General features: G+C 48.8%; 1 protein-coding gene across 1 annotated transcript; it reads right to left on the bottom strand.

The window, feature by feature from the left end:
- Positions 1 to 1,132: 1,132 nt before the first annotated feature.
- Positions 1,133 to 17,389, bottom strand: GLIS2 (GLIS family zinc finger 2). The gene is made up of 7 exons (XM_061548943.1): positions 17,224 to 17,389; positions 8,546 to 9,586; positions 7,905 to 8,005; positions 5,764 to 5,844; positions 4,363 to 4,496; positions 3,387 to 3,505; positions 1,133 to 2,969 (listed from the first exon to the last, which is right to left on the bottom strand). The coding sequence occupies exons 2-7, from the start codon at positions 8,889 to 8,891 to the stop codon at positions 2,149 to 2,151; spliced, it is 1,602 nt and encodes a 533-aa protein (XP_061404927.1). The 5' UTR covers positions 8,892 to 9,586; positions 17,224 to 17,389; the 3' UTR covers positions 1,133 to 2,148.
- Positions 17,390 to 19,084: the final 1,695 nt, after the last annotated feature.

Raw genomic sequence — 19,084 nt, 5'->3', positions numbered from 1 at the left:
CTGCAATGAATCGTAAACAATACTAATCGATATGAATCGGCAAATTGATTAATCGTTACATCCACACTGTGGTGTAATTGTAAGATTTGTAAAATGTCTGTTTCGCCGGCGAAAATAAGGATATGACACTTTGCCTGGCAGGCCTTCATTAACGGCCGGCAGTGTCAAGGCTTGCAGGTGGGCCTAATGGCACGAGTAAGTTTTTTCTGTCAAGAAAAGAGAGATCAATTGGAATGCTAAGAAAGTGTTGTCACCGGAGCAGCAACAGTTTACGGCCCGCTTATATTTATACGTTGCGTATGCATAATGACATTATTATGCACACAAGTGCTTCTACGGTATGTATGCAAATGCATACGTCGTCGAAAAAAAGCATCCCTCTGGTACAGCACATGAGCGCGTGTGCACGTAGGTACGCGAGTGTGCATACGCGGCGGGTGCCCTTGCACGCGGGTGTGTACGCGTGCGTGTGTGTACTGGAGCGAGTGTGTGCGCGCGCCTGTTTATTGCAGGAGAGAAACCTCCCTTCCCTTCCCCGTGAGTCCGTGCACATTAAGTGGCCAAAGAACGCTACAACACTAACTCCATAAAAACAATAAGACGTAACCCAAAAAAACAACCACATCGTCGTGTAGACATATCACACGCCACGGCCTTGCTTCTCTTGCTGTCCGTCATGAGCTTGAAGCTTCGTTAACGAGAAAACGGACTTTAAAGTTACGTTTCGATTTAAAGCTTTCGTGACTGCAGGGATTCATCTTCTTGGTTCTTTCGGTAAAGTCACGTAGAAGGGAAATAATAAAATAATAAAAATATAACATAAATTCCCACGACGTTTCGGCTACAACGCAAGCAGCCGTCCTCAGGTGAAGACTGAAACACCACCAAGTTTGGAGCGTAAATTTAAGCTGGGTTGGAGGGGGAAAGAGAGCGCCTTGACAAAATAATTTGCATATCAAGAGGAATGCGTATTTCCCATAAATATGCTAAATTCCAACCCAGCTTAATATACGCTCCAAGCTTGGTGGTGTTTCATTCTTCACCTGGGGACGGCTGCTTGCGTTGTAGCCGAAACGTCGTGAGAATTATTTTATGTTTTATTTTTATTATTTTATTACTTCCCTTCTACGTGACTTTACCGAAAGAACCAAGAAGAAGTTTAAAGTTACGGTTGGGCAGACGTCACTGTGGCATCGCCAAACCATGTCAAATACGGCAAAGTAGCGAGGTCACTCGAGCGCCGCGGCGGAATGCCTGGCCATTATTAGAATTTTCTCATCGACGAAGCTTCCCACTTGTACCGTCTCATCGGACAGCCAGGCGGAACACACAGCGGTTGGTTCATAACTTATAGATGTAAACAGCACTTGGCACGGTATGAATTGCCTGTTGAGGAGAGAAGCTCCCAGGGGTGCTCAGGAACCGCTACCAGCCCTGGAAGTGATGCAGAGATTCTCAATTCAGCTTGGGGGTCCCATCTATTGGAGCTCTTCCGCAACCGCATCGCCCTGTTGCCAGCCTCGATTGAAATACTTTTATAGATACCCCACTGATTTCTAATGACCACCCTTTCTTCTTCTCAACAGGTGATTGAATATTGTAAAAGCGATATCTTAGAGAGACGAGCGTAAAAAATATGTAATAAGTGTTTTTCGGGGTATGTATGAATGGAACACCCTGCACGAGCAGGCGGTGGCGCATTTGCCGCTTGTTGCAAAGGTTCGCAAGGTTCGAGGGCCAGTGACCGCCATAGTTAATACTGTGGGTGTAATACCAATAAAGATAAGTGCCGTCTGATTCACAGCGGACATTAAAGATGACGTCACGTACTGTGAAAGAGAGGAGTAGGCCTTGTGTGCCAGCGTCTTGGTCCAAATTTGCCAAAATTGACAAATGACTCGTAAATTACTTAATTTGGAAACAACAAAGCAACATCACCCACTCCTGGCAGACTCATGTCCACTCACAGGCCAGAACTGCATTCTGCCACAGAGCGCATCCACATGTACTGCATGGGAGGTGCGGTATAAATATTACGTGGTGAAGATGACGATGACGACGTTGTTTTATTGGGTTGTGGCGTCTTCCTTTAAAATCGCGTTACGGCAGCATACGGCGTCATGGGGGTGGCGGCTGTGGCGGCAGTGGTCACTCCGTGTGGATGGCCGTGGGCCTCATCAGTAGTGGCCCGGGGGAGATGAGCAGCCACGCAGGCGGCGGGGACGGCAGCGGTTGCGCCGCCACCGCCTCCGCCGAGAGCCGGGGCAGGGCCCCGAGCCCGGCCAGCAGCCCGCCGGCCATCGGCGAGCCCAGCAGGAAGTCGGCGTCCAGAACTCCGGCCGCACGGCCGAAAGCTCCGCCGCCGCCGCCGCCGCCGATACTTCCGAGACCCCGTCCCAGTGACGAGAGCGACATCTTGCTGCCGAGGCAGGGGGCGATGAGCGGGTAAGTCCGCGTGGGCGACTGCGCCTCCAGCGCGGGGGTCGCACCATCGGGAGATGACGAGGACGAGAACGAGCAGGAGGACGGCGTCGGCAGCAGCGTGGGCGGCACCAGCGTGATCGCGGACAGCAGCGACGCCATGATGGCCGCCTTGCTCAGGTTGACCACGGGCGAGCCGAGGGCGAACGGGGCCGTGACGGCGCTCAGATCCAGCGGCAGCGTCAGCGGCGAGCCCGGCAGCAGCACCGGGGGTGGAGAGGGGAGGGTGGTGGTGGAGGACGAGGAGGACGAGGAGGAGAGGGGGCAGCCGCCGGACATCGGAGCGTCGGGCGACGGCCCGTGTTGGTGGCCGTGTGCCTTGACGTGCTTGCGCAGCGAGCTGGGGTCTGTGTAGCGCTTGAGGCACCCAGGCGTCTTGCAGGCGTACGGCTTGTCCACGTAGTGCGTGCGCGTGTGCTTGAAGCGGTCGCTAGAGTTGGAGTAGCGCTTGCTGCAGCCCTGATATGGGCACGCGTACGGTTTCTCACCTGGAGGCGTTGGGCAGGGCAGGGATGCAGAGAGGGAAGGGCAGAGTGAAGGTTCAAAGACAGCAAGGAGCTAGAAATAAACTCTAGAATAGAGGTCGAGAAATATTGTATATGAAATATAAAACAGACGAGGAGCAGTGAGAGACAAGGTAGGAGTGTGTCTGTCTAGTGTGCACGCTAGACAGTGTGCGTGATGTTCCACGTGGCTTGCGTGAAGTAGCGTGTGGTGGTCAAGTGCCGTGTGGTGGTGATGGTGTTCCATGAGGTGTTGATGCACCATGTGGTGGTAGTGGTGTTCCATGTGATGGTGATGCGCCATGTGCTGGCAACGTGCAGTGTGGTGGTGGTCAAGTGCTGTGTGGTGCCGATGTGCCGTGCGGTGGCGATGCACCGTGTGGTGAGCACTGCCACCCTGACCCGTGTGCGAGCGGCCGTGGATCTTGAGGTTTTCGAGGCGCGAGAAACTCTTGTTGCAGATGGGGCACTGGTGCGGCTTCTCGTTGGTGTGCGTGCGCACGTGGATCAGCATCTTGTACCTGCGTCGTCATCGCCGCCACATTTACACGACGTTACACGCCGGCGTGGCGAAGTACGGTCGATGAACTCTCACCTCTCCCGCAGCGTGGCAAGGCCCTCGCCCCGGGAGTGAATTGATAAAAAGGGCCGTAAATGTGTAATGTCAATGGCCTAATGGCCAAATCACCTGGTCGCTGTGGATACTTTACGGATATAAACGGAGACTCGAGGATGCTTCACAATGCGGTGACTGGATTTTAATACTTAGCATCGAACCGCAAAATGTTTTGCGATTCCTCCGTACAACCTCACCGTCACCCGGAACGCACCCAATCTCATCAGATATCGGCAGCTGAGGGGGATCGAGCCCGGATGGTGCTTGCATGGGTGACCACCATGCAGGTGTTATAGGTTGCTGCGGGGGCTACAGCCTGGAGCAGTCCTGTGTATTTCAGTAGAGCAAAATCCCACGTTCTAAATGCATTATCTCTGTCCTTATGCCTGTAATGGCGGGGGGCACGATAACTTACTTCAATAACGATAATCCAATATAAACTAGAGCGTTACTAAACGAGACTTATCCTGTTCGAAAACCGCTCAAAATGAACGTAAAATTTCGTTAAATTTATTGACGAAAAAAAACGGCGTTAAAAAGAATCACCCTTAAGTGGCCTAGGTGACGTGTTGCCATCTCGCAACGTACATCGCACGACACCTCGCCACGCGACGCCATCCCTTCGTGCGGCTTGAAACCCATCGTTTATTATCGCGAAAGTAAATGCGTCGAGAGGACAACCGCACGTCGGAAAGTGGTAAAGAATCCGCTTTGCGTGCCCGATTTCTCTTCCTTTCTGTCACACGCAAGCGTAGGCCTCACCTCGCGTTGAATCCCCTCCCCATGCGCGCGCAGCCCTCCCAGTGGCAGCAGTATCCGACCTCGCGATCGGCGCGCACGTGAGCGTCGTGCACGTGCTCCACCAGCTCCTGCTGCGAGTCGAACACCTGCTGGCACTGCGCACGAGAACACACGCATGTGGGAACGCGCGCGTGGGGCGGGGGGGTAGCGGTAGTGTTCGTGGTTGAGTTCGATTCCGCTTTCACGGCCAACACCAGTGACGATTATCTAAATCAGCCCTGGGTCCCACCTAGGTCGACCCAGAACCAAAAGAGTACCTGGTGCGGTGTGTAAACATCGTCACTAAGGGAGACAAAGGCGGCCGGTGTGGTGTTGGCCACCCCCTCGTGTGCCGTGCCGGCCTTCAAAGGTGCTCGAAACAGCACTTGCCCCAACAATTTGCTAAGGTTATACGGGGTGATCTTTGTGGGTTACTGAACGGTGCAACTCCAAAAACAGGTCGGGGAAAATCATCCACACGCGTAATTTATATGTAACGTTATTCCCAATGCGCGTTTGTCTTCGGAGCAATTTAATTAGCAGTAACAAAGTCTACGAGTAGCGGAGAGGGCAACATTTATTGCATATTCGCAAAACACCCCTTTCTGCTCCTATTTTTATCTTTAAAGTTTTTTGGGCAACACCGATTTGGCCAATTGTCGAAAAGGGTTATTCCCCAATAGCAACACCATATTAGCCTACGGGATCGCTAATACTGCATCATCTTTACGACAGTTGGGAGTGCGCACACCGTTTCGGACGAACAGAGTTAACGCATCAATGACTTCGAACCTTGCTCAGAAAGCGTTAAAACCAAATAACATCTACCTTGTAGGCATTCACCTGAGCAGTATGGCACAACTTTAAATTTCACTCACGATAAAAAAAAATCCTGTCAAGTTAATATAACGGTAAAGCTTTACTTTGGCATGCTATTGACATAATTGTAGCATCTCTTCTCGAGTATGATGCACCTCCGATTAGCACGGTTGGCTACGTACAAGTGCCAAAGGCATTAAACATGCATACAAGTTAAGTCGCATCACCGCAGAGGCCCTTCAGGACACTTAGGGACACACAACCTCGGTATTAGCGATGTCCATGAGCTTGCACCTGCTCATCTTACAAGTCTTGTCATGCATTGCTAAGCCTCAGGCACTACAGCTAGTGGAATATCACCTCTGGGCAGCACCGGCAACTCATCTCGCCAGCATAGGTGACTAGAATTGCCACGATATTAATCAACCTATCAATATGACAATTATCACGATATCAGTTTCCCATAACTATTTAATTGCAGGTAACATATTTTTGCTGTAACGTATTCTGTGGCCACAAACGCCGCCAGATTTGGGCCCTGCAGTGCGTGGCTGCGTGACGTACTCGTTTCCAATGGCAAGTCAGCGGCCCCGAGAAATCTGTGTCATCTGGGCCCAGCGGCAGAACCAGGCTATCCCACCTCATCTGCATGCGCACGCACACACACACAGAATACACAAAACACAGAGGTAAAGATAGATTTGAAGCTTTCGTGACTGCAAGGATTCATATTCTTAAGTTTTTTCGGTAAAGTCACGTAGGTAAAACATTAAAATTAATAAAAGTAAAATAAAATAAAAATCACGACGTTTCGGAGGCAACACAAGCTTTTTTTTTTTACTTGATACAGCTGTCGTGGCTGTGACGGTTCCACCTGAAGACGGAAGCTTGTGTTGCCTCCGAAACGTCGTGATTTTTATTTTATTTTACTTTTATTAATTTTAATGTTTTACCTACGTGACTTTACCGAAAAAACCTAAGAATATAGAGGTAAAGATCTTTATTTAAAGAGCCACACGTGGTGGTGGGGGGGTGGGGGGCAAGAAATCATGACCTGTATATTGGTAAAAAAGGCACCTACAGCGCACAGGTCAGGCCAAAGATCTCCTGTGTAGCCTCGTAAACTGCTGGAGTGCATGAGCTATTAGCAAGCTCCTGTATAGAACACAACTGAAACAGGCACTTGCGGCACGCACATGTGCACACGCACAATCGCAGCACAGCACTTACCACGTTTTACAATGGATGGTTTTGTGCAATCAACAGTGACTCGGCCGAGACCATTAAATACTCCACACAAGAAACCTTTTTGCAGAGATCAATAGCCCTGGATAGGAACCCACGCCAATTTTACAATAATCGCATCGGCTTTCAGTGAAAGCGTTCATATATTTAAAAATCTTGATAAGGGTATTTAAACCAATCCACGGGCTTGCACCTGCGTATCTTACAGATCGCACCATGCAGTACAAACAGTCCCGGGCACGGGAGTCAGTGGAATCTAATCTCCGGGCAGCCTTGCCAACCCATCTGGCCAGCGCTGGTTGGCTAGCGTTGCCGTAATATAAGTTTTCATACGCGTGACGATTATCACGATATCAGTTCCCCATTACTTTGTCATTTCATTTCACATTTGTATTGTTCTTTTTTATAAAAACTAAATTTGACACGAACCTTCACGTGAAGCTACCCGTTTACGAGTCAATTGAATTCAACGTTTTTCAAAGCCTGCGTCTCTTTAAACCACAACGAGGCCACCAATGAAGATACAAAAAAATCTACGGAATGCCTTGCAAAAATTCCAGCATTTGGTCATGATGCTCAATTAACCGTGGTTTAGGCATCAGGGTCAAGTCTTACAAGGGTCACCGATGTCAGATAAATGCACACAGGCATCCCTCGATATACAGAACAGATACGTTCCTGAAAACTTGTCCGTAAAGCAAAATACTGTGTATGTCGAACCCAATTTTTCCCATTAACTTCCATTATATAAATGGAGATACAGCAAACACTTTTAAAGCACATATTTCATGGATAATCGATAATTATGTTAAAATACTAATCTTAATACTAAAAATAAGTCACAAAATCACATGACTGTACCAAAACAAGCCAAACTAGGACGCCATGAAAAGCGCGAGAAACCAGTAAAGCATGACAGTGTGCGCAAACAACCTGGAGCAGCACGAAATGCACGCTAGGGCAAATTACGAATCGTACATTGTTCGATTTCAATGCACGCTAGGACAAATTACGAATTGTGCATTGATCGATTTAACCCCCCTCCCCCACCAAAAATATAGAATTTAGAGATTAAAAAATTCCGTCAATGGGAATTTTACAAAACATATATCAAATTATTTCCTTATTTTATAAGTTATGTTATAGCGAAATTCCGTATATTTTGTTTGCCGTAGGATGAGAGATGACTGCTCTTACAACCCCTACCGAGTTAAGCGGTAGGCCGCCAATTTTTAAACCCGCAAAGCGATTATGGAAAAAAAAAATATGAATGCAAATTTATCTTTTCGAAAAAAAAAAATCGTACGCTGCAAATGGGTTTAAAAATTGAGAGAGCGATGCTTGAATCGTTAAAGGGCCTGGCGAGTACGCAGCGGGAGCGAGACCCCCCCGCCGGTGGTGAGGCTGCGCTGGTGGGAGTCTCCGCTCCCCCATGGGGCGAGCGCCACTGTCGCGCTTACGTTCGCTTCCTTTTTGGCGAGCAGAGCGGCGCGGTGCAAAGCGATGCCCAGGCTTGTAGACTCGTCCAGGCCCAGTCTCTCCTGGGCCTGCTCCAGCAGATCTGTTCGCAGACGTGCGTGCGTGCGTGCGTGCGCGCAAATCCAGACCGCGTAGTTACACGCAACTAACACGTGCGGATGTGGACAGTTAAACACAACTAACGCGTGCGTATACAGACACGCACACAAAGACACTATTACGCAACTATTACACGCACACACGTACAGACACTGTTACACTAAATTAAAATACAAAGACACAGTTGCACACCAATATCAAACACGCACGCGCACACAGTTACCACAATGATCAGACACGCAAACTCGTACATAGTTACAACCATCACATGTGTGCGCGCATACACAGATACACACAACTGCCATTCGCCACTAAGTGGCGGTGCCATCATCACGGCACGCAAGCCAGGCTATGTACACTTTAAGGCCACGTGAAGTGTTGAACACCCACCGGCAGGTCACGGGGCAGACCCAGGTACCGTGGGTTGACTGAGATGACTGGCAGATGCACCACCTGTACCCCATACTGTGCCAAATAACAACTGTCACAGACACACACACATGCGTACACAAACACACGATACCTGTGGGGGTGAGCGTGGGCAAGGAAGTGATGAGGGCCGTCCCGTCGTCTGCCATCTTGAGCACAAGCCCTCCGCGCTCACGCGCAGCGTAATCGTAATATTGCTGAGCGGCCGCCGCCACCGCCGCTCGGCTCTTGGACAGAGAGCGACGTCCGCAGTCATCGCCGGCCCCCGCCACTGCCAACGCTGCTCTCCCGGTGCCCAGCTTCAAGTCCAGGGGCTCCTCCAAACACACGGCCTCCATGGCCGCGTTGGCACGCGACGGCCGGAACGCGGCGGAGGGCACGGTGGGGCCGGTGCAAGGAGGAAGCGGCAGCGCGGGGGAGGTCACGGTCTGCGTCACCATGCGCGAGACGCCGAGCCAGCGAGCCAAGAACACCGACAGACACGTGGGGGTGATGGTGCTGGTGATGGCGATTGGAGTTCTGATGGTATTAGTGATGGTAGGTGGTTCTTTCGCGGGGGGTGTTTACTGGGAATTTTTTAGGTTAAGTGTCGTAAACAAGGGGCAACTGCAATTTGAACTCGGCAGAGTGATGTAAATAAGTGTAAATTCTGCGCAAGGAAATTGACGTTTCGTTCAGCCACGGACGTTTCTGAGAATTTAAGTAAAAAACACTTTGGGGGCATGTGCTGGTGCTGTGCAGCACGCGTCGTCGTTTATACTGCGACCCCGGGGTGGCGCTGGGAGGCCTCTGGGCTAGGGATGTGCGTGCAGGGCAGGCCCACGCGCGCAATCGCTATGTTGCGCCCTGGCCGCCCATCGCAGGCCCTCTGTCGCACTCATCAGTATCGGAGCAGACGCATCCATCCAATGTGCGAGCTCCTCGTCGCTGAAGCTCTGACGGAAACTTTGTTTTTTAAATATAAAAAAATTACGTTCGGATTTTATTTTAAAATCTCTCGTGCATGACGTGTGCGGCGAATGAGGAAGGTTTCAGATGTACGGTCAGGCTTCAGGATCAGGCTTCTGGGTCTCAGTGGTGCCAAGAAGGGCTGAGTGGTTGTTGACCAATCCAATTTTCTGGGCTCTTTCCCCTCCTGTGACAAGAGACCACAGCACACATTATAAAAACAATTTTGAATGAGTAACATTTTAAACGCCACTTTCACGAACATTATCACGTAAGACACGTGCGCATGGTGGATGCAAATCTCATTTGCATTCCAGTTTTCTGCCACAAACACAAGAATCCACACTAGTGGCTACACATCACAAGCAGGACTAACCTAATTCTAATATTTTTCCGTGATCTTGCTTTTTATTTACTGACGCTCATTTATTTTACAACCTCCTCACAATAAGAATTACACTTTTTGAAATATTTTAATGGCGACTTTAGTGATATTATTTTATTTGTATTTTTTTAATATTTTAACAATTAAGGTAAGTCTATATGAGTACAGATTCACCATACGATAGTCTATCGGGGTAAACGTCAACCATGAATTCGTTTATCGGGGAAAAATCTACCATATGGTAGTTTATCCAAGGTAAGGCCTGCCATGTGGCAGTTTATAGGGGGATGATATACCATCTGGTAGTTTATCCGGGGGAGAAGTCGCATTGGGGAAGATCGACACAGCATGACACTTCAAAGGCGTCCTCCCCTGCGTGGGTTCAGAGGGTGGAGGATAAAGGATGCGGCTGGAGTCGAGGAGCCAATCAACGCAAGGTAATGGTACTTCAGAACAGGGCTGCTACCTCCATTGAAATACAGGAGACCATTTCGATTTAAAGCTTTCGTGACTGCAGGGATTTATCTTCGTGGTTCTTTCGGTAAAGTCACGTAGAAGGGAAATAATAAAATAATAAAATAAAACATTATAAAATAAAATTCTCACGACGTTTCGGCCACAACGCAAGCAGCCGTCCTCAGGTGAAGAAACAGAGCTGTCTGAAAGACAGCGCTCCAATGAACACTGCTATGCTTGGCAGCGTATTCTAATTCTCTCAGATTAACACAGCTTATTCAATGCTAAATTCTTCTGTTGATATGTAAACTCCTTTGTCAAGGCGCTCTTCTCCTCCCACCCAGCTTAAAATACGCTGCCAAGCTTGGCAGTGTCCATTGGAGCGCTGTCTTTCAGACAGCTCTGTCTTCACCTGAGGACGGCTGCTTGTGTTGGGGCCGAAACGTCGTGAGAATTTTATTTTATTATGTTTAATTTTTATTATTTTATTACTTCCCTTCTACGTGACTTTACCGAAAGAACCAAGAAGATACAGGAGACCCTTGAATATCGCAGGGGTTATGCTTTTGGACAGTGCCGCAAAAGCCAACGCAGCGATTTTCAACACTTAAGCATAACCTATATAATGAAGTTGGGTACACGGCAACCAAAAATAGACGCGTCACAATCGAAACAAGGAGTGAATGGCACATAATCTAAAAACTAAATAATTGGAATAAACATGGAAAAACCGGATACAAAAAAACATTCCTAGACAACACATAGTAATATAAATGCAGAATAAATAATGTATTTACCGATGATGATCTAAAGCGGGTGTGCGTTTGTCCGCGAGTGGGATAGAACAAGTAACAAAATCACCGAGGAATCGATTTTTAACAACATGATGATTATTGCGATATCTGCTTCCGATAAGTTTGTAATTGTATTTCGCGTTTTTCTTGTTTTTGCGTTTGGTCTCTGCTTTGCTCGTCGCTCGAATGAAGATTTGTGTTACAAAGTTCTGCAAATGCTGTTCGTTCAACATAAGTGCCTGCCCATAGGCCTGATAAATGACTGCAACTTTGCCAGATATTACACTTATAACACACAATATATGCTGTGGGTTCCACGATAAATAATGTACTGAACTTCTACAACAGTCCAGGGCTTCCGTTACACTGATAAGAAAATCCAGCATTTTTAACGGGAAATCTGAAATGGTTGTTTAGTTAAAACGTACATTTTTGTGTTCGTTACATCGCAAAATATTGTCAGGAAATGTAAAATATATATATAAAAAGCAAGGGAGGATATAGCGACAAATTTCTATTTAAAGCTTTCGTGACTACAGGGATTCATATTCTTGGATCTTTCGGTAAAGTCACGTAGAAGGGAAATAATAAATACAATTGTATTGTTTTATTTTATTATTATATTATTTCCCTTCTACGTGACTTTACCGAAAGAAGTAAGGATATAGCGACAGTTTATAAAATTCACGATACGATTACTGCTGTTTTTATCGCACGGGTAGCTCCTATCATCACCGGAACGCGACAAACGAAGTTGTTCACAAAATAAACAACAATGTTGGCTCATTTCCATGTTTGTCTCTCCACGTTATGAGTTACAGTAGTTTGTTTAACACATCCCATCGGCCACAATGCCTTCTTTCTGGGAGTGCCATATTGTCAGCAGCAGCATTGGCGAAATACCAGCAAAAGACTTGACCGGTTTCGTCATTCAACGACTCATCAGCACTGAGGCTCGCTTGAAACAACGCTGATGCACTTCTCATAGGGCAGGGACGATGTCTGTTCGAAATGAGTTCTCGTCGGACGCAAAACCTGTCTGTTAAGACGATAATTTTTGAGTCGTCACCTCCAAATGTGCGTCCACTGGACATGTCCAGTAGATGTCACTCTTTCCCTGTGCGAAGAACTTCTGTAGTTGCGTCCTGCCATCCTGCACCGACCGCCTTGCTCCATTTCCCAGGGCTTACTCGCACAGCCTCATAAAGCCGATCGCTCACAATTCAACCGCTGTTGTTACTGCGATTTATAATTGTTCAAAAATCATCGAGCTAATGAAGGCATAATTAACCGGTTCGACCCGAGCGGTGACCAGGCCCTGGTTAGCCGCGATTCAAATGAGCCCTTCACCGCGTTAAATGAATGAAATTATGGACGTGTGCATTATCACCGTGGGAGGCGGGGGGTCAATGTTGCATATTGTGTGCTTACAAGAAGAAATCACGCTTCACGTATGAATTGATAAGAGCGTGCCGTGCGTACAGGCAGACTACTCGGGATGCGCTGCGTCTCGTCAGATCTCGGATGATAAGCAGAGTTGAGCCTGGAGAGTGCTTGGATGGGTGACCTTAGCTGTGCACGAGTTGTCACGGAGGTCAGAGGGGGTGGGCTACGTGATCAGCTGGTGGCAATGCCACTGCACGTGTTGGACCGTACTTTCTATGCCCCCGCGTCTGCACGTGTCGCCTTCGCCCGCACTGATCAGCTGACCAGCGTGAAGAATGGTCAAATAAACCCCACGGCTCGTCCTCATCGAGCAGTGGATTTTTTTAAAAACTGCTGTCTACGAACATAAACGCATGAGCACGGTGTATAAACTTATGGCACTTGTTTCGTGGTTATTTTTTCTCAAATGTACAATTTTGACACATGCCACTGCCACTCACACCGTGGGTGACGGACGATGATGATGATAACGCACAGAAATAACCATTCGATGTATTTACTCCGAGGGGAGCGGGGGGTGGTGGGTAGCCTCAGCTAATCTCACGACTCTCCATCCTTTGGAAGGGTCCCGACGTTTGTTTGGCCAAGACGCCAAAACTACGGAGCCCTTGGGCTTTGCGTCGAGGGGAACCCGCACGGAGAAAACCCACCACGCATATCGAGGGGGGTCGTGGTGGTGGTGGTGGCCATTCAGCTCCACACAGACGAGAATCAAGAATCCACTGCCGTACTTGCCATCGTCACCTGGCTACCTCGTACACACAGGTTGACATTTTGACTACAGACTCTTTGGTTTTTTCGGTAAAGTCACGTAGGTATCAAATAAAATAAATCACGACGTTTCGGGCGCAACACACCTGATGACGGACGCTTGTGTTGCGCCCGAAACGTCGTGATTGATTGAATGTTTCTACCCACGTGACTTTACCGAAAGAACCAAAGAGGATGGATCCCTGCAGTCACGAAAGCTTCAAGTCAAGATTCAAATCAAGATTTTGACGACAGTCTACATCATACAGTCGACATTAGTGGTTTTTGTTTTGTATTATTTTTCTTTGGTTTATTTTTATTTCACTTTCTATTTTCTTTCTATCTAAATGACCTTACCGAAAGAACCAAAGAATATAAACACTGGGGTTTCTTTTTTTTGACAGTCTGCAGAGACAAATCTTCCGGTTGCCTTTGTTAAGTCATGGGGCTGCCCGCTGGAAAACGCACTTGAGCAGAGCCTCACCATTCTGGCGAATTGCCCGATGATGCTGGATGCAATTACCAGCGAAACGTCGTACTACTCAAAAAATTGAAAATGTTGTGGTTTCACGCTTCAACACACCGGTGGGCTAAAGCAGTGAACTATTTGTCTTTTGTCAGCGTGACACTTTTTTGTATTGCTGATTGGCCGTGTCGGGTGGTGGAGGGTTACGACACATTTATAAATAACGCGATCTAACCCAAAAACGTTGATTATGAACACTTGAGCAAACGCGCAGGCCTGATGATACAACACGTTCACACGTGTGCCCTGTGCACGTGCACACGTGTGTACGTGCGCCACGTGCACACGTGTGCTTGTAATGTATACGTGTGCAGCGTGTAAATCAGCGTAAACGTCACTCGCACTCACACATAGACTGTGCAGTAAATGACCGCAGCGTTGTATTTCACGAGTGCTACACAACGCGCACGCACACACACACACACGTGTGTGTATCCGTACACTACGTGGCGTGCGAGTGCGTACGTATCTGTATGGACACGTGGTGTATGCGAGCATCTGTTTGTATCAAAGGCCATGTAAAGTGCGATGTGTGTGTGTGCATCGTGGTAGCGTTAGCGGCTACGAACCCGGCGATCAGAGTTCAATTCCAGCTCGCGACCATCACCGGTGACGATTATCTGGATCGGTACCTGGGCCTCCCCTAGGTCGACTCGGCCTCAAATGAGTACCTGGTGCGATGTGTAAAAGCATCGCCACTCGGTAAGACAAAGGCGGCCGGACATGGTTGCTGACCCACCCACCCCCTCGTGTGCCGTGCCGCCTTCATAGGCGCTGCTCGCTAACAGCACTTGCCCATACAGTCTGTTAAGGCTACACGGGGGAGCTTTGTCTTTGTTGCATCATGAATAGTCTACAGTGTGGGGGGGGGTTTGCACGTGTGTGCGTCTGTGTGTGCACGTGTGCGCCTCCGTGTGCGCATCTGTGTGCGTCTGTGTGCGCGTGTGTGTGCACACGTGTGTGCGCGTCCGTGTGCGCGTGTGTGTGCACACGTGTGTGCGCGTCTGTGTGCACGTGTGTGAGCGTGTGTGTGCACACGTGTGTGTGAGCAGTGTGTGTGCACACGTGTGTGCGCGTCTGTGTGCACACGTGTGTGCGCGTGTGTGTGCGTGCGCGTGTGTGCACACACACACGTGTGTGCGCGTGTGTGCACACATGTGTGCGCATCTGTGTGCACGTGTGTGTGAGCGTGTGTGCGTCTGTGTGCTCGTGTGCACGCGTGTGCATCTGTGTGCACGTGTGTGCATCTGTGTGCACGTGTGTGTGCACGTGTGTGCATGTATAGCGGTGGTGTAAGCAGTTATCGTACAGCGCTACGACCCCCCCCCTCCCCCCCTGGCGAGCCGAGGTCAATGCCCGCTCACGGATCATCGACATTTGGCGAATATCTGAACCGGTGCCGGGCCTCCCTTAGGTCGACTCAGCTTTAAACGAGACCGTAGTATTCGCCACCAAACACCTTCTCTTTCGTGTGTGTCGTTCCGGCCATCAAAGACACAGCACTTGCCCCAACAGTCTGTTAAGGCTATACGGGGGGTGGTGGATCTTTGTCTTTGCATGTACTCTCTATACACATGTAAAATAATATGGAATTGGTGTACATGTGTGTAATTGTATCAACAACTAAATCCTCACCTTCGTTAATAATTGCTTTTAAAAATATCTCAAGTGTGCACACACGTACACATTTGTGTGCGTACACACGTACAGCTTGTCACAGTGTACCGTGTGTACGCGTTGGTGGACACACGCTGTGTGTTGTCTGCAGGATCAAGCAGTGAACTAACAAAGGACTTACATTTAAGTGATGCCCCCTGTGATCATTATGAAGCGAATGTGCAACAATTCCCTTCTCGTATGTAGCCCGCATACTGTGAGAGTCTGTACTGCATTGTGTGTGTATAGTCCTATGGAAAAGGGGTCATTCCCCGAAACGTCGCCTAATGTATTAGTTTCCTTTACGGCAGTGTTATTGACTGATGTGTTGAGTTTAAACAAATATATCAACAATTGTGCGTGTGTGCCACGTAGCCTCATCATCATCATCACCAACAACAACAATTATTGAACACGAAGGCTTTCGCGATCAATATTATCCATAATACACAGGGTTTTTTAGTGTTAGATCGCGTAAAGATAAATGTGTCGTTAAACCCAACCAATTAGTAAGGTTTGTCACATAAACAGAACGTGCCAATTTGTTACTAGTTTGCTTATAGAGTAAATCCACAACATTTACAAGAGACTTGGAACCAGCATCATCAGGCGACAGACAGATTTGTAAATGTTTGTGGCACAATCGATGTAACGAATTGGCAAGTTCTGTTTACGTGACACAAACCTTCTCCCTGTTAAATAATTGTTGGTGATGATGATGATCATTGTTTATATCTTTTAACAACTCAAGATTGCCGCTCGCTAACAAGCAACATGTTTAGCCCCCCACCCACCACCACCACCAAGTCTGTTAAGGTGTACAGGAGATAGTTTATCATTTGTCTTGTGTACAAGTTCCTTTATCAGTTTACGAGTGTAAACTGATAAAGGTGGTACACACATTCGTACACACAACACACACACACACGAGTGAATACGTGACCAATGCTTAGGTATAGACATTCACTAGTATGTATACAAGTTAACAGTATTTCTGCACGCGTGTACCTGTCTGCAGACGAACCTGTATATGAATGTGTGTACACATGTATACCTGTGAACACACGTGTACACTACTTCTGCACGCGTGTACCTCTGCACGTGCACGTGTGTGTGCACGTGTGTGTGCGTGTGCACGTGTGTGTACGTGTGTGCACGTGTGTGTGCGTGTGCACGTGTGTGTGTGCACGTGTGCACGTGTGTGTGTGCACGTGTGTGTGTACGTGTGTGTGCACGTGTGTGTGCACGTGTGTGTGTACGTGTGTGTACGTGTGTGTGCACGTGTGTGTGTAGATGTGTGTGTACGTGTGTGTGCGTACGTGTGCGTACGTGTGTGTGTGTACGTGTGCACGTGTGTGTGCGTACGTGTGTGTGTGTGTACGTGTGCGTGTGTGTGCATGTGTGTGCATGCGTACTCGTGTGTGTGCACGTGTGTGCACGTTTACTCGTGTGTGTTGTGTGTGTGCGCGTGTGTGTGTACGTGTGTGTACATGTGTGTGTGCATGCGTACTCGTGTGTGTGTGTACTCGTGTGTGCACGTATGTGTGTGCACGTGTGTGTGCACGTGTGTGCACGTCTGTATGCACGTGTGTGTACGTACTCGTGTGTGGATGTGTCTACTCGTGCATGTGTACTCATGCGTACACATCTGTGTGTATACGCGTGTGCGTGCGTACTCATGTGTTTACTATTGTGTACACACGCGCGTGTGCGTACCCTTGTGTGTGTGTACTCTGTGTGTGTGTGTACACATACACACATGTGTGTGTATATGTACACACACACACGACACACACACAGAGGCCACTCACCAAAGGAAGCCGCCGCCGCCGCCTCCGCTCTCTCCCGAGCCCCGGACCCCGAGGAACCGGGTCCCAAACGCCGTCGGGAACCGGGTCCCAACCCCCGTCGGAAATCGAGTCCCAACCCCCGTCGGGAACCGGGTACCGGGAGAGCCACGGCACCAACAACACAAAGACAAAGATCCCCCGGCCAGCCCCTGTCACAGACTCCGAGGGGCAAGTGCTGCTAGCCAGCAGCGCCTCTGCGGGGCCGCGACAGCGGGGTGGAGTTGACCAGCGACGTTTGCTCATTTGAGGCCGAGTCGACCTAGGAGAAGTGCAGGGGGACGGGTGGGTTTCCAGAGGTCGTCTACCTAACCGGCGCGCTAATCGTTGCACCACCGCTCCCGATTCGATTCATTTAAAACTCACGATTCCTAAATCCCGTCGATTCGATTCGTCGTCAGCGTGTATTATTCACGCCCCACCCATTAGAATCGCGGGCGGTGTTCGATTCGCGTCGCGGTGTTCGATTCGCGTGGCGGCGATCCGATTATGTTTTCGTTCGCCTGAAGATGCCGGTTGTAATTGCCGGCGAAACGTGGAACTCGGATTGCAAAATGTTGTGGATTTTGCTCTCCAACACACACACACACCGGTGTTGCTGTACGAGCAAGGCATTGGCACGTTCTGTTTACTTGACAGATCTGACCAACCCCCCCCCCCCCCCTATTCTTAGGTTTTTTCGGTAAAGTCACGTAGGTAAAAAAATAAAATTAAAATTAATAAAAGTAAAATAAAAATAAAATATTATGGTTTGTACATGCTTGTGTTATTTTGGTAACACTCATCATCGAGTTTGCATATCTGTCAATCCATACGGTTTACCCCCTATTCTTATACACGGGGAATTTGAGTTTTCAGGTCCATACGGCGCACAGCCGTTTAAATACGGGCACAATAAATATATCCATTTGTTTGTGTTTCTCCCTTGTGATGGGACTTTGTGGGATGAACGTTGAGGTTTATAAGGGCACGTGGTGGCCAAACACATTCCTGCGGAGGGAGCTGGTAGGAACGTTGGGTTGCTCGGTCAATGGCCAGGGTCAACGGCGGCGTGGTGTATTCCGCAAATATGCCCGACTGTGAGGGCGGGCACAAGCCGGCGTGAGTAGGTTAAACGTTGAGTTTTATAAGGGCACCACGGGGTGACCAGCCCCTCCCCACCCAGCCCCACCCCTCCCACCCACCACCCAGCCCCACCCTCCCCACCCAGCCCCTCCCACACCCCACCCAGCCCCACCCAGCCCCACCCCACCCTCCCCACCCAGCCCCTCCCCAACCTCCCCTCCTCACCCAGCCCCTCCCTCCCCACCCAGCCCCTCCCTGCACGACGGACGGACGGACACAATAATCTCCTGTGGGCTGGTGTAATCAGGAGGTTCCTACCAGTATAAGGTCTGATTTGGTTTGTGACAAGGTAGGCACTGATGAAGGGTTGACAGGTATGAATTTATAAGAATGCATTTCATTCTTTAGATCCCAACGCAGTGCAAATAAATGTATTCATACAACAGGATGGGAAGTGTGGCATGGCCTAATGTCCATTGTATTTGTTGGCTTCGAGGTGACCTGCAGTTTGTGTCTGTACAGCAAGGAGTTATTGAATATATCTGTGCGGAGCTTTGAGTGGTATCCCCCCCCCCCCCCCCCCACCGCATGAGAGGGTTGATCCAATCTTAATTTGGAGCTTTCGTGACTGCAGGAATTACTCTTTGGTTCTTTCGGTAAAGTCACGTATAAAGATAAAATAATAAATTAAATAATAGCATTTATTCTTTTATCTTTATACGTGACTTTACCGAAAAAACCAAAGAGGGTTGATCCAGGT

The sequence above is a fragment of the Lethenteron reissneri genome, chromosome 10 (genome assembly GCF_015708825.2).
Source record: "Lethenteron reissneri isolate LAM-NWPU_2019-01 chromosome 10, ASM1570882v1, whole genome shotgun sequence".
Lineage (NCBI taxonomy): Eukaryota > Metazoa > Chordata > Hyperoartia > Petromyzontiformes > Petromyzontidae > Lethenteron > Lethenteron reissneri.
Note: the sequence above shows the minus strand (reverse complement) of the source record. Positions and strands in the feature narration are given on the sequence as shown.